This window comes from Mytilus trossulus, chromosome 13 (assembly GCF_036588685.1).
Source record: "Mytilus trossulus isolate FHL-02 chromosome 13, PNRI_Mtr1.1.1.hap1, whole genome shotgun sequence".
Taxonomy (NCBI): domain Eukaryota; kingdom Metazoa; phylum Mollusca; class Bivalvia; order Mytilida; family Mytilidae; genus Mytilus; species Mytilus trossulus.
This window is the reverse complement of record NC_086385.1, coordinates 42,725,388-42,752,105: the sequence shown is the minus strand read 5'-3', so window position 1 is coordinate 42,752,105 and position 26,718 is coordinate 42,725,388. Positions and strand designations below refer to the sequence as shown.

Sequence of the window (26,718 nt, the reverse complement as noted above, 5' to 3'; positions counted from 1 at the left end):
TGCCTTTATTTGATTACTCTACAAACTATTTAGCATTAGGTGATGATATTGGACATGCTCCTATTGAACATGAATCTGTTTTGTTCTTAATACCAACTACCATAACATCTAAATCATTCGGTTTTATGTCGTACTCAAATTCAATATGTAAATTAAACTGTGTGAAGAGAGACCAAAGAAACCAGAGGGAAATTCAAAATGTAAATGTAGACATACACATTTACCATATATTTATATTTCTTCAAACTCACCAAAGGAACCTAGATAAGGTTTATCCCTTACACACGCTAAATAATGATACATATACACATGTACAGTAAAAACTAATATGAATTATTGTTTAAACATGTAATAAAACTATTTAAAGGACAATCCCTAAACGTATTTGCCTAATGCATAGTATTACTGTAAATATATTCCTTCAAACACTAACAGTGCAGGTACAAAGTACCACACTTCAATTCCTATTCAGTGTTAATTTGGATATAAATTGAAATCAATAAGGTTTTAAGAGGTAAAGCTAATTACCCCTTACCAAATTTCACACATGGGTCTTTATCTTTGGTATTTAATTCATCGTTCAGTATATAGGCATGCCCAATTGTGATGCTTCATCAGGAGAGAAAAGACAGATATCCAGGTGAAATAGAATGCTGACATACAAATTTCGATTAATTGTTTAGCATATATCAAAGAAGTCCTTTTTATGCAGCGTAAAATAAAATGAATTTAAGAGTCATTCCTGTGATAATATTTCATTTATGTTTTCCATATTATCCCGAGAGTTTAATCCTATTTGAATATAAAAAAAAGAACTTCGTCCTAATGGTGGGAGAAGCTGCCAAAAAAGAAACATCCTCATACTCTATTAGTACTCCAGTGTTATTTTTAATTATATGTATAATTTCCTTTATCTAATTCTCATGATAATATTAACATATCAGTCAGTGGACAAAACAAAAGTTGCATCAGTAAAAACGTTAAAGGAGCACTAGCTACGAGATATGGCTGTTAATGTATCTAAAACGAAAGCTTTATGTCTAAGCTCTAACAATAAGCTTTCTGTAACGCCAAATCAAAAGATTAAATCTTGCAATAAATATACGACAAATTAAAGAAAATACACGTGAAAAGCTTCTAGATATTTGTATTTGTGCATCTCTATCTTGGTCTTATAATAAAAAAAATCAACTTTTCTTTTACTTGACTGAAAGGATAACGAAATACTTAAATCACGAAGCTAGACAACTGTTTTGCATATAACGCTTACGTTTTACCTCATTTATAATATTGGTGTTCAATATTGGGAAACTGCAATAATTTTCTATTATATTGTGTACTTAAACTGCATAAGAGAGCAGCAATAATAATTCTATACGAACATGATTACATACAACCTTCAAGCGTATTATTTCACGAATGTAACATTGTGTCGATTAAACAAAGATTACATTATCATAAATCCATAACAAGACTTGATTAATATTCCATTTTAATTACTTTTTATACTTCAGCTCAATTTAAAAATTTAAATTGGCTACAGTAATATTGTCAATTGGTCTATAATGGTGTTTTAATTCAAATAAAATAAGACAGGTATAGTTAATACTATTCAAAGATAACAGGCTTTTAAAATCAAAACAAAACAACGGTATCATTAAAATAAATGAAATATACATTTAAATTAAAGTATTTTAACAAATTGAATACAATTCTACTAGATTAACAAACTACATGTATATAGGTTTAACGACCCTGTTCTATTTTCTCATGTTGTTCATATTTTGAGGACTAATGTATTTTCAACAAATCTCATATTTTACAAAACTCCACTTCTTCAACAGATATCATCATGATACGCCATTTTGTACCTGTACCAAGTAAGGAAAATGACAGTTTTTGTCCATTTGTTTGATGTGTTTGACTCTGCATCAGGTTGGATATAATATTAATCAACTCGATGCAATTAAATTTTAAAATTCAAAACATAAAACGTAAGGCTCTTTTAAAATTCAAAATTTAACTGATGAGCGTGTATACATGGTATATTGCACTAGTTTCTATCGTGAAACCTGTTTCTCTAATGATATGCAGACACTTTTAAATACTTTTTATTCTGAATGATCTGCAAAACGATGGTGTCTTTCATGTGGCGTTTTCAGGCCTTTTTTTCTAGACGTCGCAAAATGAATTCAGAGGAAAGCAAAATAATTTTAAGTCATAACGAAATTCTGACCAGTGAAGACCTGAAATGACACAAATCACACAATCAACAATGTAGAAAGAACCAGGAGGAAATTTATTGTAACAAAGTCATGAGATTGAATAATAATCATTTATTAATATTTCAATTGAAAATTCGTCGATTTATTAAAAAATAATAATAATAAGTTCCGAATATATATTCCGCTATATTGCATTTGGTGAATGAGAGAATTAAAATGATACTAAATCATTAATATATTAAACAAAATACACATTAGTATCTTTTAAGTCAGATAACAAGCATTAAGTAAATTTTAAAAGTTTACCCACTCGCCTTAAATTAGTCAATCAACTTATTATAAACTGACCTGGAACAACATCAAAAGTTTCATATGCTGTGACATAATTATTTTAAATGGCTAAAACATAAGCACGAGTTTCAATTGCTTCCAATATATAAAACCATTCGTATTTCGAACAAAGAACATATGATTCATTAATCAAAAAGTAGCATTAGGTAATTGAACTTTTATCCAAGATTCAAAGTTTTTTATTGATTAAATGTGGTGAATGTTATTGTAAAATTCATTGTTCGGTTTAATTTAATAATTTTTTTTAATATTTTTAAAGTGTTTTTTGCGACTTACATTTGCTACATGACTATTTTTTGTACATGTTATTCAAATTGATTCCCGAGAAATGTTGTTTGATATGCCCATAGATAATGAGGAAGTAAATACAAAATAAAATATATGCCCACTTGCTACCTCCTAAATGTGTATATACAATGACTATTAAGATATTTAACACTATGATAAACCTTATACATGTAATAAATAGAGAATTCCAAGAAAACTAAAACAAATTGAGGAATAGACAAAATATTTGATATTCAGTCCCTTTTAAATAGTCATCCGTCAAGTAATCACATATAACGACCCAACTAAACACAGTCCAAACACCATGATGCTGAATCCAACACTAGCTGCACCTGAAATTCATAATATTTAGAATATTAGGAAGTTTAGTACAATTGAATACCTAAATGAAGGAAAAAAATCGGAAAACTCTACATTATACTGTAATATGTTTTTCTATTGTTATGTGGACATCAGACAATCAGCTGTGAAACACTTCTTTTTATCGAAGTTTGTAAAGTGTCCAATGACTAGACAAATCTACTAGAAAATTATACACGGGTATGCAACTAATGATGGAGATGAAAGATGTTCATTATTAGCTTTAGAAAATATACTGCAACCATTTGTTTTCTTAAAATGTACTGAACCAAGTCAAGAATATGGCTGTTGTTATCAAATAGTCTGTTTCTATGTATATTGGTGTTTATTTTTGTTGCAGTTCAATGTTTCTGTTGTTCCGTTATTGTCCTTATAGTGGTCATTTTTCCCTCTGTGTTAGTTTGTAACCCGGATTTGTTTTTCCTTACTCGATTTATGAATTTTCTACATAGTATACTACTGTTGCCGTTATGTATGTGCAGGGTGGGTGAAAAAAAGAATCATGAACAGTTAGCCTTTTCAGAATCTTAAGGACTATGGGTAATCTTATTGTTCGTACACAGAAATGAAAATAACCTTATGAAATTGGATTGATTTCCATTGTTCGGAACATTCTAATCCAAACACAACGTTGTGGTGTACCCTTTTAAACATATTTCCCAGAATGCATTAAATTCTGAAATGGCGAATTATTCACTCATTGCTTGGTTTGTATGTGCTTGTTTTTATTAAAAAAAATTACTATTGTACCCTGACTATAAATAGATTATAATAATATAAGTTATCATTACTTACCCGAGCATCCGTTTAAGAAGTCTCTGATAATATCTAATCCACATTCTAAAATTGAAACAACATGGCAGAATTTGCGAGGTTTTAAAAAAATAGAAGGAACTTTGAGGACGATACAAACATGATCATAAACGACATCAATTCCTTATCACTAAGTATAACAAATCATCGTGTTTCTATATGAAGTTTCTCCCCAAGGGAATCCCCAGCCAGGTAGTCAGCACTTCAGTGTTGACATGCATGAATATTAATTATATGGTCATTTTAATAAACTTTCTGTTGACATAACTTTGATTTTTTCTTACCATAGCCGTATTTGGCACACAGTTTTGGAATATTTGGTCCTGAATGCTTTTCAACTTTGTGCTTGTTGGGCTTTATAACTATTTGATGTGAGCGTCACTGATGAGTCTTATGTAGATGAAACGCGCGTCTGAAGTATTAAATTATAATCCTGGTACATTTGATATCTATTTATAAAAGTAACACGACGGGTGTCTTAAGGTCCCTTTGGCATTCTTCGCCTATCTTTTAAACAAGAGTGAATCATTGCTCTATATTTTCTCTTTAAAAAAATAACATTTGCCAATGTAATAAAAAGAATAACTAATTAAAGAATTCAAATATTGAAAAATATTCAACACGTGACCAAAACAACACTGATAATTAACTCATACGCTACGTGCATTCGTAAATTAATGTGTTGTTTGGTCGCTCGTTGAATTTTTTTCTCTTTGTGAATTCTTCGATTAGTTATTCTATTAATTATTACTTTTAGTGTTGTTAATGATGTACCCAGGTGATGTTTGGTGATTGTGTCTGATTCCTTTTTTCTTAATTTGTGACCAAAATATTATCAATGTAAAATTAGTATAAGGCAAAAACCTGAGTGACCATTTTCCCGCAATTTTGAAAAATTAATGCGCTTCAAACTTATAGTTTTAATTTTACATTCTTGAATTTTGAAAAATGATGCTCTTATTAAAAAAAACCAAAAAACAACCCCAATTAACAAACAAAAAATTCTGTTATTAAGTCCTTCAGCACATATGTTAGGCAAACGATGTTTCAATTCTCATAGTTTATAAAGTACCTTTTGTCTTTGTTGTAGTCTGTGTTGTTGTCATCTGTGTAGTTGTCCTCTGTTCTGTTGTCGGTAGTGTTGTTGTTGTTGGTAGTGTTGTTGTTGTGGGTAGTGTTGTTGTTGTGGGTAGTGTTGTTGTCGTGGGTAGTGTTGTTGTCGTCGATTGAGTTGTTGTGGTAGGTTGAGTTGTTGTTGTAGCTACTGTTGTTGTGACATGTTGTGTTGTGAGAGCTGTAAAATAAAAATAAATAGAAGTGCTTATCATATGAAATATTTCTTTACGAATAAATGTAATGAAAAACTTGCTAACACACTGACTTCTTTTGACTAATTCACAGTTTGTGAGGATCCATATTTAACCTTTTTTTCTATAAGATACTGCGAAAGTACTTTTATTCGCAGGGAACCAATTGTCGCAGTGTTGGTCTTTTTTCCGAACTGCCCTGTGAACTAAAACTGCAGGCAGGAGTATACCATTTAAAATTGAGAATGGGAATGTGGAATGTGTCAAGGAGACCACCATAGAATAGACAACAGTCGAAGGACACCAATGTATATTTAATGCAACGAGAATCTCTCGCCACGGAGGCGTCATTAATGATGTACTTAGGTGAGGTTTTGGAATTTGTGATAAATGATCGGACTCCTTGGTGTTTTTCCATACAGTACAAGATGAAACATTTTGCCCCATAACACCCAATTATCTTTTCATATAATACTTAATAGCTCAAAATAAGCAGGTTCCTGATTTTTTTGACGTCATACTAAACTCCGAATTATACACAACAAACAAATAAATATTAAAATTCATACAAGACAAAAAAAAAGCCAAAGGCTCCTGACTTTGGAAAGGCACAAAAATGCGGCGGGGTTACACATCTTTAATCTTTAAATATGAAACTGAACAATTTTTTATAGTTTCTTTCCATTAACAAATATTTTTGGTCGATGAAATTAAGGTTTCCAATTATGATCTTCTATGAAAAAGTGTTTATTTTATATTTTCGTAACTCTCGTAAGGGCTTGCTTTTGGATTCATTTTACTATTTAGGTTATTAATAGCATTTTTTTTTATTGTCTATATAACTGTATCTTTAAATATCATGTATGCAGATCCTAAAACATGATTGTTTCTATTACAACGACAATTATTGTTTTCATACCACATGCTGCTTCTGTTTCGTCATCTTGGGCAGGACAATCAGGGTTTTCATTGCAAACCAACGCACTGTCTATGCACGTTCCACCGATGCATCTAAATCCAGAACATAGACCTATAGATTATATTATATAATTGTCAGTATTTATGATTACTGAATACATATGAATATTAATTATTCAATTCTAAAAGCGTTATTTTCATATTTGGATGTATAATGTACTGTTCAAAATAAAAACATGTAAGTGTCTATGGTAGCTAAGTACATCGATTTCGAATTAAAATGTTATATATATATATATATAAAACTCGTCTAAACATCAAAACCCAACAATGTTAGATCTGAATATTTGGTTTCACAAATTTTTAGTTCTCCAATCACCTTTATCTGTAAAATGAACAACCAGCATATGTACTATGTACAGGATCGACTAGAATAGACGATACTGTGCTGATAAGTAAAAAATTATACAAGTCAAAATATTTGCACAACGGTACTGATATAAGATGGTGTTATACGAAGATGTTGTTAATAAACCATTTTGATAAATATTTCGGCTTAACAAATAGCCTTCGTCAGTGTCAAAAGTTTGAACAATGCTGATAGTAGACGTAAAAGAGATCAGTAATCCATGTTAGTTTTGGTCTATTGATTTAAATTTATATATATATTTATGTTACATACATTGACTTCCCTCATCTTCTCCGTTGGGACAATCAATAACGTCATCACACTCTTTAAGAAAAGAGATACAACTACCATCATTACACTGGAAATTAGCATTACACCCTAAAAAATAAACAATTCATTTATAAAGATATATGCAAAAAACATTATATTATATATTGAGTGTCACATAAAATGCTAGATAACAATAACATCATTTTCTGTTTTTGTAGACATTTTATTCCATAAACTGACTGAATTGGACAGATTTGATTATTTGCTTTAAAATAGAGATAATTATATTGTAAAAAACTTGGTTTACCTAAAACGTTGGCTTTTATTGACATTACCTGGTACATGTAGTATAAATAAGGTCGGCGTTACGCAATACAGCGAATTATGTGTACAACTACATTTGTGCTAAACGTAGATATACATGTACCGTCGTTATTCTGATCTGTTAATTTTTACTCTTTGAGTATGCTTTTTTTTTCATGCGTCGTTGACAATGTAGTGGAATTTGATGCGACTGTCATACAAGTGAGAGGTTTAGCTAGCTATAAAACCAGGTTCAATCCACCATTTTCTATACTAGAAAATGCCTGTACCAAGTCAGGAATAGGACAGTTGAAATCCATTCATGTGATGTGTTTGGACTTTTGATTTTGCCTTTTGATTTTGGACTTTCCTTTTTGAATTTTCATCGGAGTTCAGTGTTTTTGTGTTTTTACTTTTTTCTTCTTGACGATAAAAAAAGTTGTCAAATTAAGATGAATACCAAGTAAAAAAGCAGACAAGCAGAGTGAATTGCGATGAGCGTTTCTATAGGCATTATTTACTTCCAAGCCAGAACCGGCGCTCATAAACTCGGCAATGAAAATGCAGGACTTCGGGAATGTCCGGAGCGGCCAAAAATCTTGTTTCGGGTGTTCAGACAATGTAGGTTGTTGGGCCATTTACCTGTGCATCCTTCCTCGTCCTCACCAGTACCACAGTCAACTTTTCCATCACATTTAAGAAATAAGGTATAACATGCGCCATCACATGCAAAGTGACCTGGGTATTCGTCACATCCGTCTGAAAAGAAAGATTATATTAGTCTGTTGTAGACTAAACACGCGTTTTACTAAATACAAAATTTAATCCTGGTATATATGATGAGTTTATTCCAAAATATAAACGTGATAAATAAAGGCAGCAGAAGCAAACAGGTATTCAAACGTCATCAATTGATTGAGTGAGAAATATTCCGAGTTACACACTAAAACCGCGAGAAACACCTCAAATGTGAAAGGAAAACAAAGGAACAACATAAACAATGAAGTTCAACATCATATTGTTTGCATTTTTCTGTTTACAAAAAACAACATCATATTGTTTGCATTTTCCTGTTTACAAAAAACAACAAAAGAGGTTTAAGTTGATACAATCTCGTAAATTTCGAAAGATGATCAAAATAAAAAAAAACTAAATTCAGAGAGAACAGATGCAAGACCAACCTTCCTCTTTTCACCAATAATAAAAATGCCAAACTAAAAGACAAGCTATTCTAATATGACGAGCTTTCGCTTTGTAATTAAACCCATGATCTCAATTCAATAATTAAAAGGTCAAATGCTAGCAATAGACGGTACCGGTGAAAACTAACTCCTATTCCATACTTTGTACATGTGTTTTTCGGCAAAAAGGAAACGCAATTAAGAAGAGACATACATGTACTATAGTATTGCTGCTGATCATAAAACTTATGTAGTGTTGAGAGTTGTGTCCCCTTAAATCTGCTTGAATAATTATTTCTCTAATTTTTGTGCTAGTTTCACATTTCTTATCGATGTGAGAAAAATATTTCTCCTCACTAGTGAAGTATCTGTTCTCAGCAACTGATAGGTCGAAATTTGATTATGAAGTCAATATGCTTTGTTTTCGTCTGCATTTTCCTATTGTGAAGTCAGGAAAAAATGCGACCATGCCTGATGATGTCGCATTTAAAAAACACAACTTTCTGAAAAACTTAAAAAAATAAAAAAATAAAGAAGGATATAAATCATCACGGAAACAGATTCCGACACTATATCTCGTGTATTACCATATTTCTCCACTCTCAACAGCCTCACGCTTTATAAAAAAAAAAATTTCACTATTTCGAGTGGAGAAATATCGAAACATACAAGTTGCAGTGTAGAAATCAATATTTCTACTATTTTGTGTTTGGTGGACATCCATTTTGAGAAAGTGATTTTTGATTTAATAACCCTTCACTGAAACGTATTTCTGAACATATATATCCACCAAATGGTGGACAATAGATTATGTAAAAAAAAATTACCTCCAGATGTGCACGTATATTCGTCTTCTCCTACTTTACAGTCGGCTATGTCATCGCATACCTTTGATGCATGTACACATGCACCATCTAATAAACAGGTAAGATATCCTGAAGGGCAAGCACCTGATGAAATACAAAATTCAACACCATATATATTCTTATTTATCAATGAAAGGATACTATTTTACATTTATATTTTGCCAACGATTAATAAGTATAACGATCGGATTGCTTAGCCTAAGTGGTTTCATGCATGGTCCATGACGAACACAATTAGAAAGAAGGGAATGAGAGACGTTTATCATAATTAAAAAACACAAACTATGCACAAAATATTATTGAATCATAGAAATATAAAGAGAGAGTTTCTTTTACTTTAATCCATTTTTATAAAAAAAAAGAAATTGAATTTGTTTTGCAAGTCGAGGATTAATAAAATTGATTGTCAGGCTGTCGTCTTTGTGAGCACAATGATTACGTTTTAAATTGATTATTAGGTAACTCAGTAACATTTGAATTTCTGTTTTTCTTATAAACGATTTTATTGTTTAAAGTCGTAGCTAGATAGCTAGTTACTTTTGTTCAGCAAAACAAATCATTGGTGCTGATTTTGAAGAACGGTAACGTTCAAGAGAATGTTAAACCAAGCGAACCTAAACTATTGCTTAACGCGGACAAAAATATCAGAAACATAAAAAAGCTACATTTCTTAATTTCTAAGTCATTTCGTCATAATATTTGTTGTTGTGATAATTCAAATAAAATAAAATATATGTATATGTGTAAATGTTAGAAAACACTACAAGGAAATATCTCTAGAAAAATCAGCTGAACGTTTAAATTATGTTCTATAATTAAGAAATATAAAACTTCTGACGCATTAGAATTAGTGTATGACAAAGTGCTATATAGGTAATGCAATTTTTCCTATACAGTTTTTGGTTCATTTTTTTTATCGTTTTAAATTTTTTGTCAAATGGTTAAAGTAAATATTTTGTCAAAGTTCTATGAAAAATTAAACGAACCAAATTTAAAAAAAATGTTGGTACTATTTTAATGTACTGATGAGCCTGTGACACCATCTGGACTAATATTTTGAGAAAATGTATATAAGTTTTGGTTTAAAAAAAATCTATATTGAAAATGAAAAGACAGTATGTATGCATATTTCATGGACAATACTAATACCCGTACCACATATCGACTCATCGTCTTGCCATGGACAGTTTAAATGACCGTCACACACCTGAGAATAGTCTATGCATGACGTATCCATACAGGTAAATTCCAAACATGGTTCTGTACCTGCAATTAAAAAGCTATGTTAAAACATTTATTCTATAGTTAATTTTAGAGCTCGATGGTGCGATGGAGAGACTGTAGTCCTATGGTCTTTTTTTAATGTGTGATATGATCTATATGACGCTTTTTTGGTGGTTTAAATCATAAAAAAAGTGCAATTATCATCGTAAGTATTATCTAATTTTGATGTAAACTCTCGTTGATTTAATTAAACACACTCCAATCAGTTTATAAAGGTAGCAGTAGTTAACCGCTGCTCGAAATTCATAAATCGATTGAAGAAAAACATATCCGGGTTACAAACTTAAACTGAGGGAAACGCATCATATATAAAAGAACTACAACCCAACAGAAACACAACATCAAAATGTAGCACTCACAGAAACGAACTATAATATAACAATGGTCATTTCCTGGACTTGATACAGGACATTGTAAGAAAGAAAAAATGTTCAGTTGAACCTGATTTTGTGGCATGCCAAACCTCCCGCTGTTATGGCAATATCAAATATAACATTAAAATGACAATACATGACGGGACTACAATACAGGAAGGACTACAATGCAAATAAATTATGTTATCCATTGCACTTCAACATTATTGTAAATTCAGAATTTATTGCGATTTGTATATGTACGACAAATGCGACTGCATGAGATTCGCAATAATAAGAACTTGCCTTGTGATATCTTAAACATGCATTCGTCATTTCTTGAAATGGCTATGATTAATCTTGCATTTTTGTCCATCCTAGTTTAATCGCTTTAATAAATGCACGCAACAATTTCTAGATTTTCAGTACCACCAATGCACTTCGACGCAACAATTAACAAGATAATGACACAATGCAACTTTTATATTTTAACGCGTCCGAAAAAAAGAAATACGTCATTATCAAACCATTGCACTTCAGCGTGACCATCGCAGTTGGATGTACCATTACGATTTAAATTAACGCAATATTTCTTTTATATCTAAACTGAATGATTTATTCCAAATAAAACCGATCTGCTACAATCAAACAATGCCATGTATAGATATATAATAACCACTAAACTTCACATTAGTTTTTCTTATAAACTATTCGATTTTATTTTAATATGTTGAGACTATTGAATGATAAGCTCATGCAACTAGCTGTTTTATAAACAACTTTTTTTTCGGCGTTGTGACTGTTTTGATGAAGACCTAATCTCTTAATCAGTCTTATTAAGGCCCGGAGCTGGCATGTCAGTAACTGCTAGTAATTTATTGTATGTATCATTAATTGTCCTTTTTTTTAGTTTCTTTTGTTACTTATTCTGACACCGGATTCGGACTTCATTTAAACTGAGTTTTACTGTGCTTACTGACGTTTGTTTGTTTTTCTAAATTGGATAGAGATAGGAGGATGTTTGAGATTTCAAAAAGCATGTTTAATCCCCTCCGCATTTTTGCTTCTGTCCCAAGTATGGAGCCTGGTATCAATTGTAATTTTAGGGTTTTTTTTTATGTAGTTCAGAATTCAGTATATATGACGTCCATTGTCGCTGAACTAGTGCATATTTTAGCCAGTTGAAACACTCATCCGCTTGCAGTATTTTCTCGCTGTATTGAAGACCAATTAGTGGCCTTAACTGTAATCTGCTCTTTGGTCGGGTTGTTGTCTCTTTGGCACATTTCAAATTTCCTTTCTCAATTTCATTTGACTCAAAAGTTATAAACTCGTATTACAAATAGTATAATCATGATAAAGACGTCAGTCATAAGGGCAAGGAAAACAAGTTACGAAAAGTATAACTTATTTAAATATAATTTATATACTTTTTTTTTAATTAAGAATTGCAATCTTCTTTTGGTAGATTCAGGATGTAAAAGCGTTGACCGAAGTACATTTAGTATAAAGTGGAAGCGCTTCATTCTAAAAAATTGTGCACGGTCAATGCTTTCACAACCCTATAAACGTACGAAAAAAGGCATTCAATACTTATAATTACATGTTTTCGCTTTGACAATGGAAAATCGATTTTTATCATTGATTTCTTTAAATAAACTTTGCCTTTTTGTGATAGAACGTGTCATTATGAATTTTAACTTCGTTGGGCTATGAAGGTGAATTCTTGTATGACGACTAACCAGTTTTTTTCAATCAAAAATTACTAGTGTTAAAAAAATCGAAAAGGAAAAACCAACAGTCTTATATAAAAATCATCTCGATTTCCAGCGTACATTTTATAGGGTTCGGGAACACTGTTATCGTCTTTTGATTTTTGTTGTCCTAGAATATAGTCCCTAGTGTGGGCAGTGTGTTACTTGTGTTTATTGTTATTTTTAATGGAAAAATACCTTATTTTTTTTGTCATGTGAAACCCCTTCCAAAATAAACCTAATCAAAACATAATGAAGCAGATACACAGCTTTGCATCCTGTAAGTCTTATAAAAGAATTTTGGGAATTCCGTCAATTAATGTTTTATGAGTTGTGGCCATCTGTATTCATAAGTCAAGTTAGAAGGTCTAGTTGACAGAGGCTCACAGCGTGTTTGGCGAACAATTAGGACGAAATGTTATGAGCAAAAAAAACAAAAAAAAACAACCGTTATAAAATATCAAATCAATATCCCTATTCAACGGACAGGCGATTGAAATTTTATTTATCTAAATTGCATACTGGACATTTGAACTACATGTATACTGCATTGGTTCATTTCATTCCTGCTTCCTTCTCAGTTTCTATCGCCCAGCCGTACAACATGTACAAAGACAACAAAGCTTCTTTTTATTTGAGCTAATTTACAAAAGGACAAGCTAGAAATAAAAAAAATGAGATTTGTTTGAAAAAGTGTAAAGTTCATGATTCATACTGTTTCACTCTAATAGCTTGATTTGAATTTGTTTTCCGTACGTCATGCTATTTATAAATTAATCAAAAATATCGTTAATATGATAGCTAATGACAAAAAAGCCAAAACAACACCAATATTAAAAAAGAAAACATCAAATGAAATTATGTATATAAGTATTTTGGCGAGGAAAAAAATAAAATTTACTTCCGGAATTTGCAGATTTTACATTTTTGTCATGATATTAAAGGGGCACTAGCTGTCAAATTCATGGTCACCAATTTGACTCAAATTCTCATATTTGATTAATAACAATGTAAAACATTTATCCAATCTATCAAACGTTTAAAATAAACAGTTTACAGAGCATGGGGTAGATGATATGTAGGTTCGTTTCGTGTGTATTTAAATCCAGACGCCATCTAATTAACTATCGATTTGACCTCAGATGACCATATAAGCGATGTAAACACAAATAAAGATATGAATAGGTTAAACCAGCACGTGCAATTGGATTTTTATAGGTCTGTTTGATTTGAATTTATAGATTAAAAATATAAGTTACTCATTGTTTTTAACCGTATAAGAAATAATTTATGTGGATCGAATTAGTAATCAAATGATTTACCGTAGTTTCACTTTCATTGTTGACATTTTTTTTCTTTAAATAACCAGTTCACGTACAATGCATGCGTTGTCAGTCTCTAGCTAGGGGGTTAAGTTAAGTTCACATGAATACCGGTTAGAATGATGATGACGTTTTCACTTGCAAGTAAATCAGTCAAAAATTATGTATAAACGCTTATTTCAACAAAATTAAAGAAAATTGATTGCTAAAAGCAAATTATTATTTCATTATTCCAATTTAATTAATGATTAATCTAAAAAAATATATACTTAATTTTTTTATATATATCGTAGCTAGTGCTCCTTTAAAAGAAGTTATATGTACACAAACCACTAAATATATAAACTAGTTTGATACGTCTTCAAAATACGTCTTTAGTTGGGGATTGTCAAAAAGAATGCAGCTTAGAATTTTTAACTTTTTTCCAGCTGGCTACATAAACAAATAATCATGATTTATTGATAAGATTTCTTTTCATTTGTAATTGAACTTAGGCCTGAAAACTAAATCTTATCTAAAAAAAAACACCTTAGAATGCATCCAGTGTGTGACTTAGCATGTAGTCTTTCGGGAGAGAAGAGATTAAAAAACAAATTCTTTTAACAAGAATATTTTACCCCACATTGAACATAAGTTACATTTAGTAAAGAAAAAAATTATGGCCAATTTCTAACTCTTATACAACAAAAATGATATAAAACAAGTTAACACACCTTTATTAAACAATTAAGCTTTTGAGTCTACGATTGCATTTCTTTTTTTTAAGAAAGCAACTTGTTTTTTTCATTGGTGTAGTTTAATAATGAAAGATCAAAGCTTTACATATTCACGTTTTTTTTTATATTCTCGTATTTTTCTATAAATAAAGAATATGCAAACAGCTTTAAAAAAAAAGTATCCCTACTCTCACATTATGAACCTAGATTAATAATTACTTACTTGAACGATGTAAACTTGCTCCTATAACTATTAACATTATCCATATATTCAACATATCCTAGAATGTAAAATAAATATCAAATTAGGAAGTTAATCATCATGACAAATTGCAGAGAAAGGGAGTCACATATTGCCTATCAAAAAAAAATAAAAAAAATTGGAGTTTACAAATATATTAGAAAGATGTCCTTATTGAAATTATAGGGTGAAATAGTTACTGGTCAATGTAAGCTCAAGATTGCATTTAGGGCGTTTGCATTCAATGATTTCTTTAAAGTGTGTCAGAAGAAAAATTATCTGGCGTATATACACAATTTTGTTCTGATATCGATGATGAGTTTATTTATAGGGCATACTATCTTTTTTTTAAATTCCTGTATCAAGTTATGACTATGGCAAGTTTTATTCATTTGAATGATATCGATTGAATAAAACCTTTTTTATAGACCTTTTACTTTTGAAGTTGCATTAATGTAGCTCAATTGTTGGGTTTTTTTTGTACTCTCATACGATAAAACCAAACTCCAATCATATCGATATATGTAAATGCATGGTTCGCAAGAAAAGTACATTATTTTTAAAATACATCCACAATATTTTTTTTCTTTCAGTTCATGTTGATGGTAATATAAAATCATATAAACACACTTTTTTTTTAAAAGTATGTCTAGCAATAGGATTGTCTCATAACGCGACATATTACAATTAACTACTATGGATTCCTTCTTATTTGTTGGATACCGATTTTATTTGGTTTCTTTAGTTCAGGTACACTCCGAATCCACAGTGAGTGATTAAAATACACGGTCAAGTCAAACAGATCCACGAAACTCATGTTCTGGTCAAAAATCAAGTTGATATGGAATCTTATCAATAGTGTGATATTGACCTGGAATTATGAAATGACTTGCACATCTTTTAACGTTAACAAAGGTACATTGTTACAGGCTTATAATTTGATACGGCAGGCGCGAATATCAACATACTTACATAAGATTCATAAGTGACGCTAAGAGCAAATAAGTTGGAAAACCAAACAAGTATAAAGTTGAAAAGCATTGAGGACCCACAATTCTAAACCGTTATGCCAAATATAGCTGCGGTAATCTATACCTGGGATAAAAATTCCTTAGTTTTTCGAAAAACTCATACTTTTGCAAAAAGTAAATTAATAAATATGACCACATAAGTTATATTCATGTCAACATCGAAGTTCTGACTACTGGGCACTTATATATAAAAACTTTATATAAACCTACTTTTTTGGAAGCAGTGACGAAGACTTGTACAATGTCTTCCTTCTCTGACTTCTGCCTAGAAACCTCTGAATTTGTTAGACTTATTTTAGAGATTTTTCATCAGCAAGATCTAATTCAATAATGAAAATATAATATGGATACGATTTGATATAAAGAATATACCTTATATTTGCAGGTTTGTGTGTGGTATAATCACGTGCCGTATGCGCATTGTGTTGAAAAACCCGTATTAAATTGAACATGTTGAACTTTAATAATTTAAACTCACAAGTCTTATTCCAATTTATTGTATTTTTATGTCATTTGAATTGCTTATATGTTGACGAGATGGGTTTTACGACGTTGTTTATCCTTTAGAGTCCTTCTTATATTAACCTTGGTCAACACTATTATTTTATTTCTGTTGCTTTTTTGTTTCGAGTTGATAAAAATTCAGTGTGTTCACCCATTTCATTTAATTTGCATTGCCATTTCCTGATGAAGTGTTTTATCAAAGATACATGGCTTATAATGACAAATAAACATAATAAATACAACTCGTGCTTAAAAATATTGTTTGATATAATCTATTTTGTAGGTGTTTGGTCCGGGTTTTTCCATTATGTTAAATTAAATTATATTTATTTTAAACCTAAACACATTCAAAGGCAATGTTACTATTTGAAATTCAAAAAAAATCAATAGGTTTTGCATTTTGAAGCAGTTTGACCTTGTGATCACCGAATAGATATTTTTTGTCCAAATGCGCGTCTGGTGCAGACAATTGGGTCCATTAATGTTACTGACTGTACATTGTTAATGATGTGCGAAGCCAATGTTTAAAAAGGTCGTTAAAATTGAAAGGATAAAACTAAGGAGTCAGATAAAGTCTTTTGATTTTTTTTATAATTTATTTGAGACAATGGTCGAAATACCTCAGACAAAGTTGACCTTAAGATTATTTAATTTTATTCTTTTTAGTCATATTCCACATCAAATATCTTTAAAAAAAAAAATAAGTGTCAGTTTAAACAATGGGTCAGTAATTCTCATCTTTCCATAAGATTTTTTATAATTCCTAATTTTTCGTTTAAAATCCAATAAAGATCTATATAAACATACATATGCCATCCTCCCTTAACATAATCATTTAGTATGTATGCAAACTATAGCACCCTATATAATGATCCGATAGGCGGACGTGAAAGCGGGCTTTAGTTATTTTCTCCGTTCGTATCCACCGTTAATTAATGCGGTTGTATTTTGTTTTTTAACACAATGAATTTGTTTTATCACCTTACAATTTTATTACTGTAATATTAATGTAAATGTCATCAAATTTAAAACTGTGTTTAAACGGCGTTTATAATAGCGTTATAGGTGTTTGCACATAATGCAATAGGCGTTTATCATTAACGGTTTTGTACATAACATTATAGGTGTTCGCACATAATGTAATAGGCATTTGCACATACCGAAATAGGTATTTAACACATAATGGAATACGTGCGTGCAGATAACGATCAGGAAGACTCGCATGGTATCGTGAATATTCTCAAAGTGTAAAACAAAGCGTCGTTATTGGTTAAATGAAAAATAACAATTGAATTTTAACTAAGGAGGTGACGTTATTTTCAAATCGAGTTACGGACAATAAAATTACCCACAAATTCTTTTTTTCTACATTGAATATTTGTTAGTTTTTATATTGATTAAAATAATAGAACAATAAGGACAGCTGTTTCCATATTTTGTATATCTTTATCTATTACGTCTATTTGATTTGTTCCCATATTGTGTCAAAAGAATATGATACATTTTTACGACTGTCGTACAAGTGAGAGGTTTAGCTAGCTAAAAAAACAGTTTCTACATATGAAATGTCTGTACCAGTCAGAAAAATGACAGTTGTTATCCGTTCGTTTGTTGTGTTCGAGCTTTTGATTTTGCCATTTGATAAGGGACATTCCGTTTTGAATTTTCTTCGAAATGCTATTAATTTTCAGTAATTTCTGTGTCATTTTGGTCCCTTGTGGAGAGTTGTCTCGTTGATAATCATATCACATCTTCTTTTTTTATATTCAAATTGTTATTGTCATTTAAAAAAAATATTAGATCCGATTCAGACAAAAAGGCAGAGATAATTACAATGAACGTACCTGTACGCAATGTTAGTTGTTGAACCATTTACCAGTGCATTTTCACCAGTACAACAATTTGTTTTGCTAGCACGTACAAATGTATAGTATACTCAAAAAAGGATGCGTCTTCACATGAAGTAAAACGACCTGTGTATCCGTCACACTCGTCTGAAAAGAATGCCTTTTTAGATAAATATAGTGTTTTCTTTTAAATTTTCATAAATCTTGTGATATTAGGGTTGGTTTTTTTTTGTTGTGTTTTAATTTTTATATTAATTTTGACATAATTATGTACATTATATAGAAGTTATTCTTGAACAAAGACTATTTTTCTATTCAAGTGATAAGATCTGTTTTCAAATTTGTAAGTTTTCTTATCTACCTTTTTTGTTTCTTGAATAAAATCATCTTCTTTTACGCATTTTACGTGATAAAAAACATACGATTAATTAGTACTTTTGGATAAAAGTATGTTACCAAATAAATAATGTCAAATTGTTACTGTTGGTCGAAGTATATCTTCAAAACTAAACCATTCGGGCTTTGATAGCTGTGTATGCGGTATGGGCGGTGCTCAATGTTGAAGGCTTGTGGAGAGTTGTCTCATTGGCAATCATACCACATCTGCTTTTTTATAAAACAATATACTTTACCTAACTCGAACCCTAAATTCGTCATCTGCTGATTTACAGTCGGCTATATCGTCACACAACTTTCATGAAGAAACACATGCACCTTCATTTAGAAAACAAACCAAATGTCGTGGAGGTCAAATACCTGAGGAAATACAAAATCGATCATTGTCAACAAATCAATAACCTGAAGAAATAAAATGACATAAATAATATTAATCATGGTCATACTTTTATAAACACATACCAAAAGTCCTCAAGATTGATATGAGACTGTTTATTGTATGGTCCATACTAACTGCATCCGGAATCGTAGCTCTTATGGTTCAGGGCATATAAACGTTGAAAATATGCCGCACAGCCCTTTGTTTTGACCTTTGAAAACAGTTGTGGTGCAAATGAACTTTCTATTCAAGGATAAAAACAAATCAGAACTGCATAGTTAAAGTAGTTCAGTTTTAGCCGTAAAGGGAGTTCCTTTGGGAAATTGCATAGTCAATATTTACAGAAATGCAACCTACACCCCAATTTTGATACCACGATAATACATTGTTAATACTGTCTTGTCAAATATACCTTATTGTCAATGAATGCAACACTCGTGTCTTCGTCGACGGCTAAAGAAAAATGGAGATGCTAAGGCATGCAATTATTGATATAAGAATTGATAATTGACCATTTCCGAAAATAATAAATTCTAAAATTGAGTTTTTTCGGGCCACACGTCTATTGAAAAGGCTATATACATTTCCCAATTGTTTTGGCATTCAAGAGCATGCAGCAACTTCTCAGACTGGAAAACGCCATCAGTGTCTGATTAGAAAGTTGATGAACCAGGGGTATGTTAAAGAACAACTCGTACTTTTGCTAAAAGAAAAATTCGTCGGAAGGTTCATAGATCTTTTTGATAAGTATTCCGGGTCAATTTCAAAAGAATACACGAAGTTAACGTTCTTGATGTATAGATTCTGGTTACTGATGTTACTTATCATCTTAATCACGTCTTATTATTCTTTTATTTCTTTATTAGTCTAGCTTTTACTGTTTAGTCTGCTTTTGTGGTATTCATTTAACATGGCTCTGTACTTATACATCCCGACATTGTGTTATTGTTATATTATGATTTTTGCATACTTGTCTTTAATTTTTGCTGAAAAGCTTTTTCTGTAGCCTTTTTTTTACTTGGGTACATATGACGTGGGTCTGTACTTATACATCCAGCCATTATCTTCATGTTTCATGGTTCATGTTTGTTTATCATATCTGTTTGTTTCTTATAGTGATTAAGATAAAAACTAAACTTTGACTGATGTACCCCTATTTCTGACACTTACACCAATTGTGTATGTTTGTTTTGTTCTCACATTGTTGCCAAAATAATGAAATGTTATGCGACTGTAATACAATTGAAAGGTTTCGCTTGCTTTTCAAACCAGGTTAAATCCACTATGTTCTACATAAAAATATCTGTACCAAGTTAGGAATATGACAGTTATTTTCCTTATTTTTTATGTGTTTCAGCTTTGAATTTGTGATTTGATTAGATACTTTCCATTTTGAATTTCCCTCGGAGTTCACAGTATTTTGGTGATTTTACTTTTTGCATCATTTTTATATATATTTAAAAATGTCCAAGTTTGACAATGTTTAATCAAAGAGGAGGCATATCATACCGAGAGGAAATCAATTAAAATTCATCAGTCTTAAACAAAAATGACAAACGAAATACGATAAAAGATGACAAAAATTTACCAAAAAAGCAATACAGTAACGAACAGCAGAATTTAACAAATACACTCTTTTAAAGTTTTGTAGAAATAAGTGCAGCAGGTTCTACTTAACCTTCCGGAACTCCTGTGATCTTCCTTTGTAACGAACATCTAGTGAATAGAAAACAAAATCTTTCTTAGTTTTTATAGTTATAAAAGGTACCAGGCTTATAATTGGAAATGCCAGATGCACGTTTCTTTTACATAATACTTATCAATGACGCCCAGATAACACAAATAGTTACTAACCTAAACAAGTATCAAGTTCAAGAGCATTTGGGAGTATCATAATAGTTCATTATTCGGCTAGGTACTCCATGTCAGGAATAAGAAGATCCTCAGTATTAAGAGTAATATCAAATAGACGCTGTTAATTTCTGTATCAACACTGATCTTCTGAGATACACTCCAACTTGTTGTAGACGTATTGGACTCTTTATTGACTTGTTTTGCTGCCGATGGACAGTTTCTCGTTCGTCCTGTGTGGTTAACCACAAAAATATCAAATAATCGCCACGATATGGTCAAAAGAGCTGCAAATGGTAATCAACCTTAATAATCTTACAAATGATATTCTTCATCCTTAGATATATATAATCCGTCAATCAGCAACGTTCAAGTATTTAAAATGAACGACAAAAAATGATGAAAGTTGCTTCATTATGACAAGTACATTAAAATTGACGGTGTCTATGTTAATATATTCCGGTGTGAATTTACCAAATGATAAGAATACCTTTAAATTTAAAGAAATATTATGTCTACTGTACGAATAAAAACTTTAATCCTGCAATTGGGTGTTTTACTATATAGATAAAGCCCTACATATATCGCTATGCTGTATCTCTAAAATATACATATATCGCTTTAAGGCTCCGCACACTGCCGGACTGTGTATTGTTTGAACCTGTGTGACCTTAGAATGTGTATTGCAGTCGCATTCCAATGACGTATCAATTGCGAATTGACGATTTCTTTTATACGTTCTGTATTTTTTCAAACATTTCTTTATAGCCAAAGAATCACACACCATGTCAATTTCAGCATGCATGTTTAGTGAATGTCGAGTCTGAGGCGTAGGACAACTCGTACACTCCTGTTTCAAATTGTGCAATGTTTTGTTATTTGTTTTCACTGCTGGAATTAGTTGTCATGTTAAATAGATATTTATTCATCTTGATCGACGTATTATTGTTAAATACAAATAATATACAGAATTAATTGCAGAATAAAGACAATAACTGTCTTTAAATATCATCTATATTTGTACTCGGCTCGAAACAGATTTGAAGTAGCTCGCTTAAAGCTCGTATACATCTTGTTTCCTATCGTGGTACAAATACAGCTGATATTTAAAGACACTAAACAGTTAGTGTCTATAAATTATTCATAACTTACTTGAACGGTGTGCACTGGTTTTTAAGACTACTACTATCATCCCTATATTTAATATATCCTAAAATATAAAATTAACATTGAGAATTGTATCGTTAACAAACTAAGAAGTTTTAAAAATAAAAAAATAAAACAATTCAATCATGAAATATTGACAGACAAAGGGAGTCACAAGTTCTCTAGCTTTATGAAATATGCGAATTTGAAACAATATATTGAAAGATGTTATGTTCTACAATCTGATGATACCAGAAGTTTGGCATTGATCAAGGTCATGTATTCACATATTCCTTATCTTTATGAAATATGACAACTAAAAAGAATATTGAAAGATTAAAGGCGGCATATGTTCCATAGCTATATGAAATATATATAGATTTTAAAAAAAGATATAGATAAATATTAAATAGCTATACAATATATTTGAATTTAAAAAAAACAACTGAAATGACTGTCCTTATTGGATGAAATTGTAGGTACAGGTGAACCTCGAATTCAAAGTTTCAACGAATTACACATTTGCTATAGGCTTTGAGATTGTCAAAACAACGAAATCAACCACGCACGAAAATGCAAGTTTTCCACAATCAACGAAAATTGATACCCACGAAAATAAATGAATCCACAGTATATAAAATTCAAGTTGAATATCACTGACAGATACTTACCATTTCAGAAATATCTCGCCTCGCTCATTTCTACTGGGGATTTTTGAAATTGCTATAACTATTATTATGGAGCATGGTCATCTACAAGTTCTTCTTCGTGAAAAAAACTCCTCACTTATTTCTTATTGGATATAGAAACAAGAACAGCTATTGATTATTATATATTTACTGATATCAGTTTTACTGTGTGTTTTGCATGTAGAATAGATCAATTGACGCACATTGGCGTTATTCACATAACAAATATACCTTTAATTATGTGAACTCACAAGTTCTTTTGCAAAGTGTTGTCTTTTTTAATTATGCATTTTAGCCTAAACGATAAGGCATATGGTCAACGCTATTATTTTATTTTTGACAATATTGATTTAGTGCTTTTTTTGTTTTGAATTGATAAATAGATCAGTGGGTCCACCCAACTCATTTAGTTTGCATAATTTCAGTCTTCCCTAGTGAACTGCATTAAACTAATTTAATATAATGGCTACAGCACCATTATTTAAGCAAACTCCGAAACAGTGGTGACGTTGCTTCGCTAAAGTCAACGTAGCGTAGTTAAGAGAACGTAACCGCTGTTTCGGAGTTTGTTATTTAAGATGCCTTGGCGAATAAGGAATCTAAGTGTTGACATTGAAGACATAGTTCATAGTACAAGATGAAAGAATTCTATTCTTTCATTTTACATTTATGGGTTGTTTGCCTGTGAGAGAGTTTTCATATGCTTTCAAATATGGTATAGGATCCTCGTTTCTGAAAAGAGGTGATGATGACTTTGACTCAAACCAAATGCCGATTTATTAAGCAGTAACAATAATTCGCAGAGACATTTTTATTGTTACATTTAGGTTTGACGGTATTTTTCAAGTGCATTAGGATAGCTTCACGTTCAATAGTCATAAATCCATGTAGCCCTATGTAGCCGCTACGAAATTAATCGCAGTCCTGGCGAGTACTCTGAATGTCGAAACCACTATTACATAATTATTCGAACGATTCGTTATTCTGATGTTTGATCGAACAAATATATCAGAGAGGGTCAATGATTTTCAACCTTTTTTAAATGATTGCTAATTTTTATTAATTAATAACTTTTCCCATAAATCAAAATACCTAAACATATATATTCTTAAGCAAGAAGTATGTAGACATATTTTAGAATATGTAAATGGGTTACTCAATGCTAGGAAAAAATCAGATTGAGTTATCTTTCTTTATTTGGGTGTGCTCCTTCTTTGGAGGATTATAAACAGTACGTAAATATGATGTAAATAGGATCACAATATGGCAGCCGATTTTGTTATTTTCGTATCAAAAATGAGGACAGTCAATGACAAATACGTCTGAATTTTCTGTATATTTCACGGAAAACAAGTAAAACAATGTCTTCAACAAGTTAGTTAGGGTTTTTAACTTTCTGTTATTACGTTTCCTCCATGAAACTACGGTAAACATTGCAAATTCTGCCCAAGTTGTTGTATGCACATTTAATCAAAGATAATTGCCAACTGACTGATTTTTTTTGAATGACTTAATGTTGATGATCATTAATGACCCATCCGATAAACGGATTACCTATAACAACAGATTATGACACTAGTTGTAACCGTTGATTAGCTTGGGGTCGTAAACAAAATCATAAACTTTTTCACCAGGTAAAATTTAGTAATTGGGTACAGATGCGCATTAGTTTCTCCATAGGCGGTAATGGTAACGTTTTCTTCTGTTGCTCAGTCCATATCGTTAACTTGGATATGTATGATGGCTCGTTTCGAAGCTGAGAGATTTTGACATATTTGGTTAAATTTTCGGGGTACGAAGTGAGAATACTTTTCCCGTAAATTAACAAACCCCGAGTATCCTTTTGTGATACGGCTCCTCATGGTAAATAATCCCATTTTTAACACAATAAGTTCTTTCAAATTTTAATACTTTGAACCCTTCAAATAGCTCCATATATTTTACACATTTATTTTGTGTTCCCCTACTTTCTAAATTAACTAAAATGGTTAAGCTCAGTCACTTGTTTATCATAGAAAAGTGTCAAATATCACTACACAGAGAAATTTTGTTTACACGTGACTCTTGAGTTCCTCATTTCAAGGCGCATTAGGGATGTTGTCCCAATTAGCGTATCATATTGATGAACAAATTAATAGACAATCGATCTTCAAAAATGGCAGGGCGCCCTGGAAACTGTAAAAAGGCCACAAGGCGGCACTCGGAAAAAAGCGGGTGCCGAGCCCTCTGAAAACGGCCTTGCTGGAACACTGTGCTAGATCCTGAATGATTATACCACAAGAAAATTTTAACCTGTGCATATATACTAAAAATACGATATAAAAACATGTCTTTTTCAGGACTTCTGATCCAACCATGTAGTATGGCACGTTATTGAGATATGGTTTTGGTTGATTGATGTTCATGAAGGACCTGTAGTACAAAGTGTATCACTGGATTTAGCTCTTTGTCATAGTGAATTTTTAAAGTACTCTGCTTTGAGCTCAGTTAATTGTTATGCAATTTATTCTTTGTGAAAAAATAAAGATTTGACAGACAACTCTCATGTTCAAGGATTTGTCAAAGTAGTATCACCTGTATGTACAATGTAAGTAATAGGGAGATACATGTTAAAGCTTTCTATTCCGATTTGAACCAAGCAATATATTTTCATTGACCAAATTTTAAAAAAAAAATTACACGACAATGCTACTCCCGCTACTAGAAATATGATGCTAGGTTGTTTTAATACACCTGTTGCATACTGATGACTTGGTCCTGGGTGTAAATGGTCCTTTAATCATGTTATAACAAAAAAAATACCAGATGTTCCGCAGGGCACAGCTTTATACGACCGCAGAGTTCGAACCTTGAACAGTTAGGGCAAGTTTGGACACAACATTCAATCTTGATGCAGCTTTGCATTTGGATTGTGATTAAATAGTTGACACAATATATAGGTTTCTGACACAGAATGAATGTGGTGTAAGAAATTAAACTTAAAAACTTAAATAAGTGAGTTTAGACATTTACCTATTATGGTCCACTATCCAAAATTTAAATACATGGTTAGATTCAGCTTATCAAAGAACCCAAAGATTTCAATAAATGAAATCAAATATAGTTCAATTTTGGACCCTTTAGGCCTCAATAGGGACCATTTTGATAACTGGGCCCAAATATCAAAAATCTAAATACATGGTTAGATTTATTACATATCAAAGTACCCATTTTATTTATCTTTCGTTGAAATCAAACAAAATTTAAATGTGGACCCACTTGAAAATTACAAAAAAATACCAAATTCATGAAAATTGTTAAAAATTACTTTAAAGAGAAAAACCTCCTTAACGGGTCAATTGAACATTTTTGTAATGTTGATTTATGAGTAGATCTTACTTTTCTTAACATTATTGCTGTTTACAGTTTATCTCTATCTATAATAGTATTCAAGGTAATAACCAAAAACGTCAAAATTTTTAAAATTACCAATAGGGGGCAGCAACCCAATGACCAGTTGTCCAATTCATCTGAAAATTTTGCGGCATATAGATATTGACTTGATAAACAATTTCACCTTCCTCTGAATGCTTTGGTTTTGAGAATTATTAAAGTTGTTCTAAATGCTTTGGTTTCAGGGTTAAAAACCAAAATCTACATTTCCCCTTATGTTCTATTTTAAGCCATGGCGGCCATCTTGATTAGTTGGCTGGGTCACCGCACACATTTTAAAACTAAATATCCTAATAAAGAATGTGACTAAGTTTTGTTAAATTTGGCCCAGTAGTTTCAGAGCAGAAGATTTTTGTAAAGATTACAAAAATTTACGAAAAACTGGTAAAAAATTACTATAAAGGGCAATAACTACTTTAAAGAGAAAAACCTCCTTAACGGGTCAATTGACCATTTTGGTCATGTTGACATATTTGTCGATG

The 26,718-nt window shown here is 31.3% G+C and overlaps 1 protein-coding gene across 1 annotated transcript in view; it reads right to left on the bottom strand.

Moving 5' to 3' along the window:
- Window positions 1–3,122: 3,122 nt before the first annotated feature.
- Window positions 3,123–26,718, bottom strand: part of LOC134694391 (serine protease nudel-like) — a 43,797-nt gene continuing 20,201 nt past the window's right edge. Inside the window, exons 9-16 of the mRNA XM_063555397.1 lie at window positions 10,441–10,557; window positions 9,253–9,375; window positions 7,887–8,003; window positions 6,945–7,049; window positions 6,264–6,374; window positions 5,110–5,331; window positions 4,020–4,064; window positions 3,123–3,196 (exon numbers count right to left, since the gene is read on the bottom strand). Coding sequence (XP_063411467.1) covers window positions 3,123–3,196; window positions 4,020–4,064; window positions 5,110–5,331; window positions 6,264–6,374; window positions 6,945–7,049; window positions 7,887–8,003; window positions 9,253–9,375; window positions 10,441–10,557 — 914 coding nt within the window. The remainder of the gene's footprint in view (window positions 3,197–4,019; window positions 4,065–5,109; window positions 5,332–6,263; window positions 6,375–6,944; window positions 7,050–7,886; window positions 8,004–9,252; window positions 9,376–10,440; window positions 10,558–26,718) is intronic.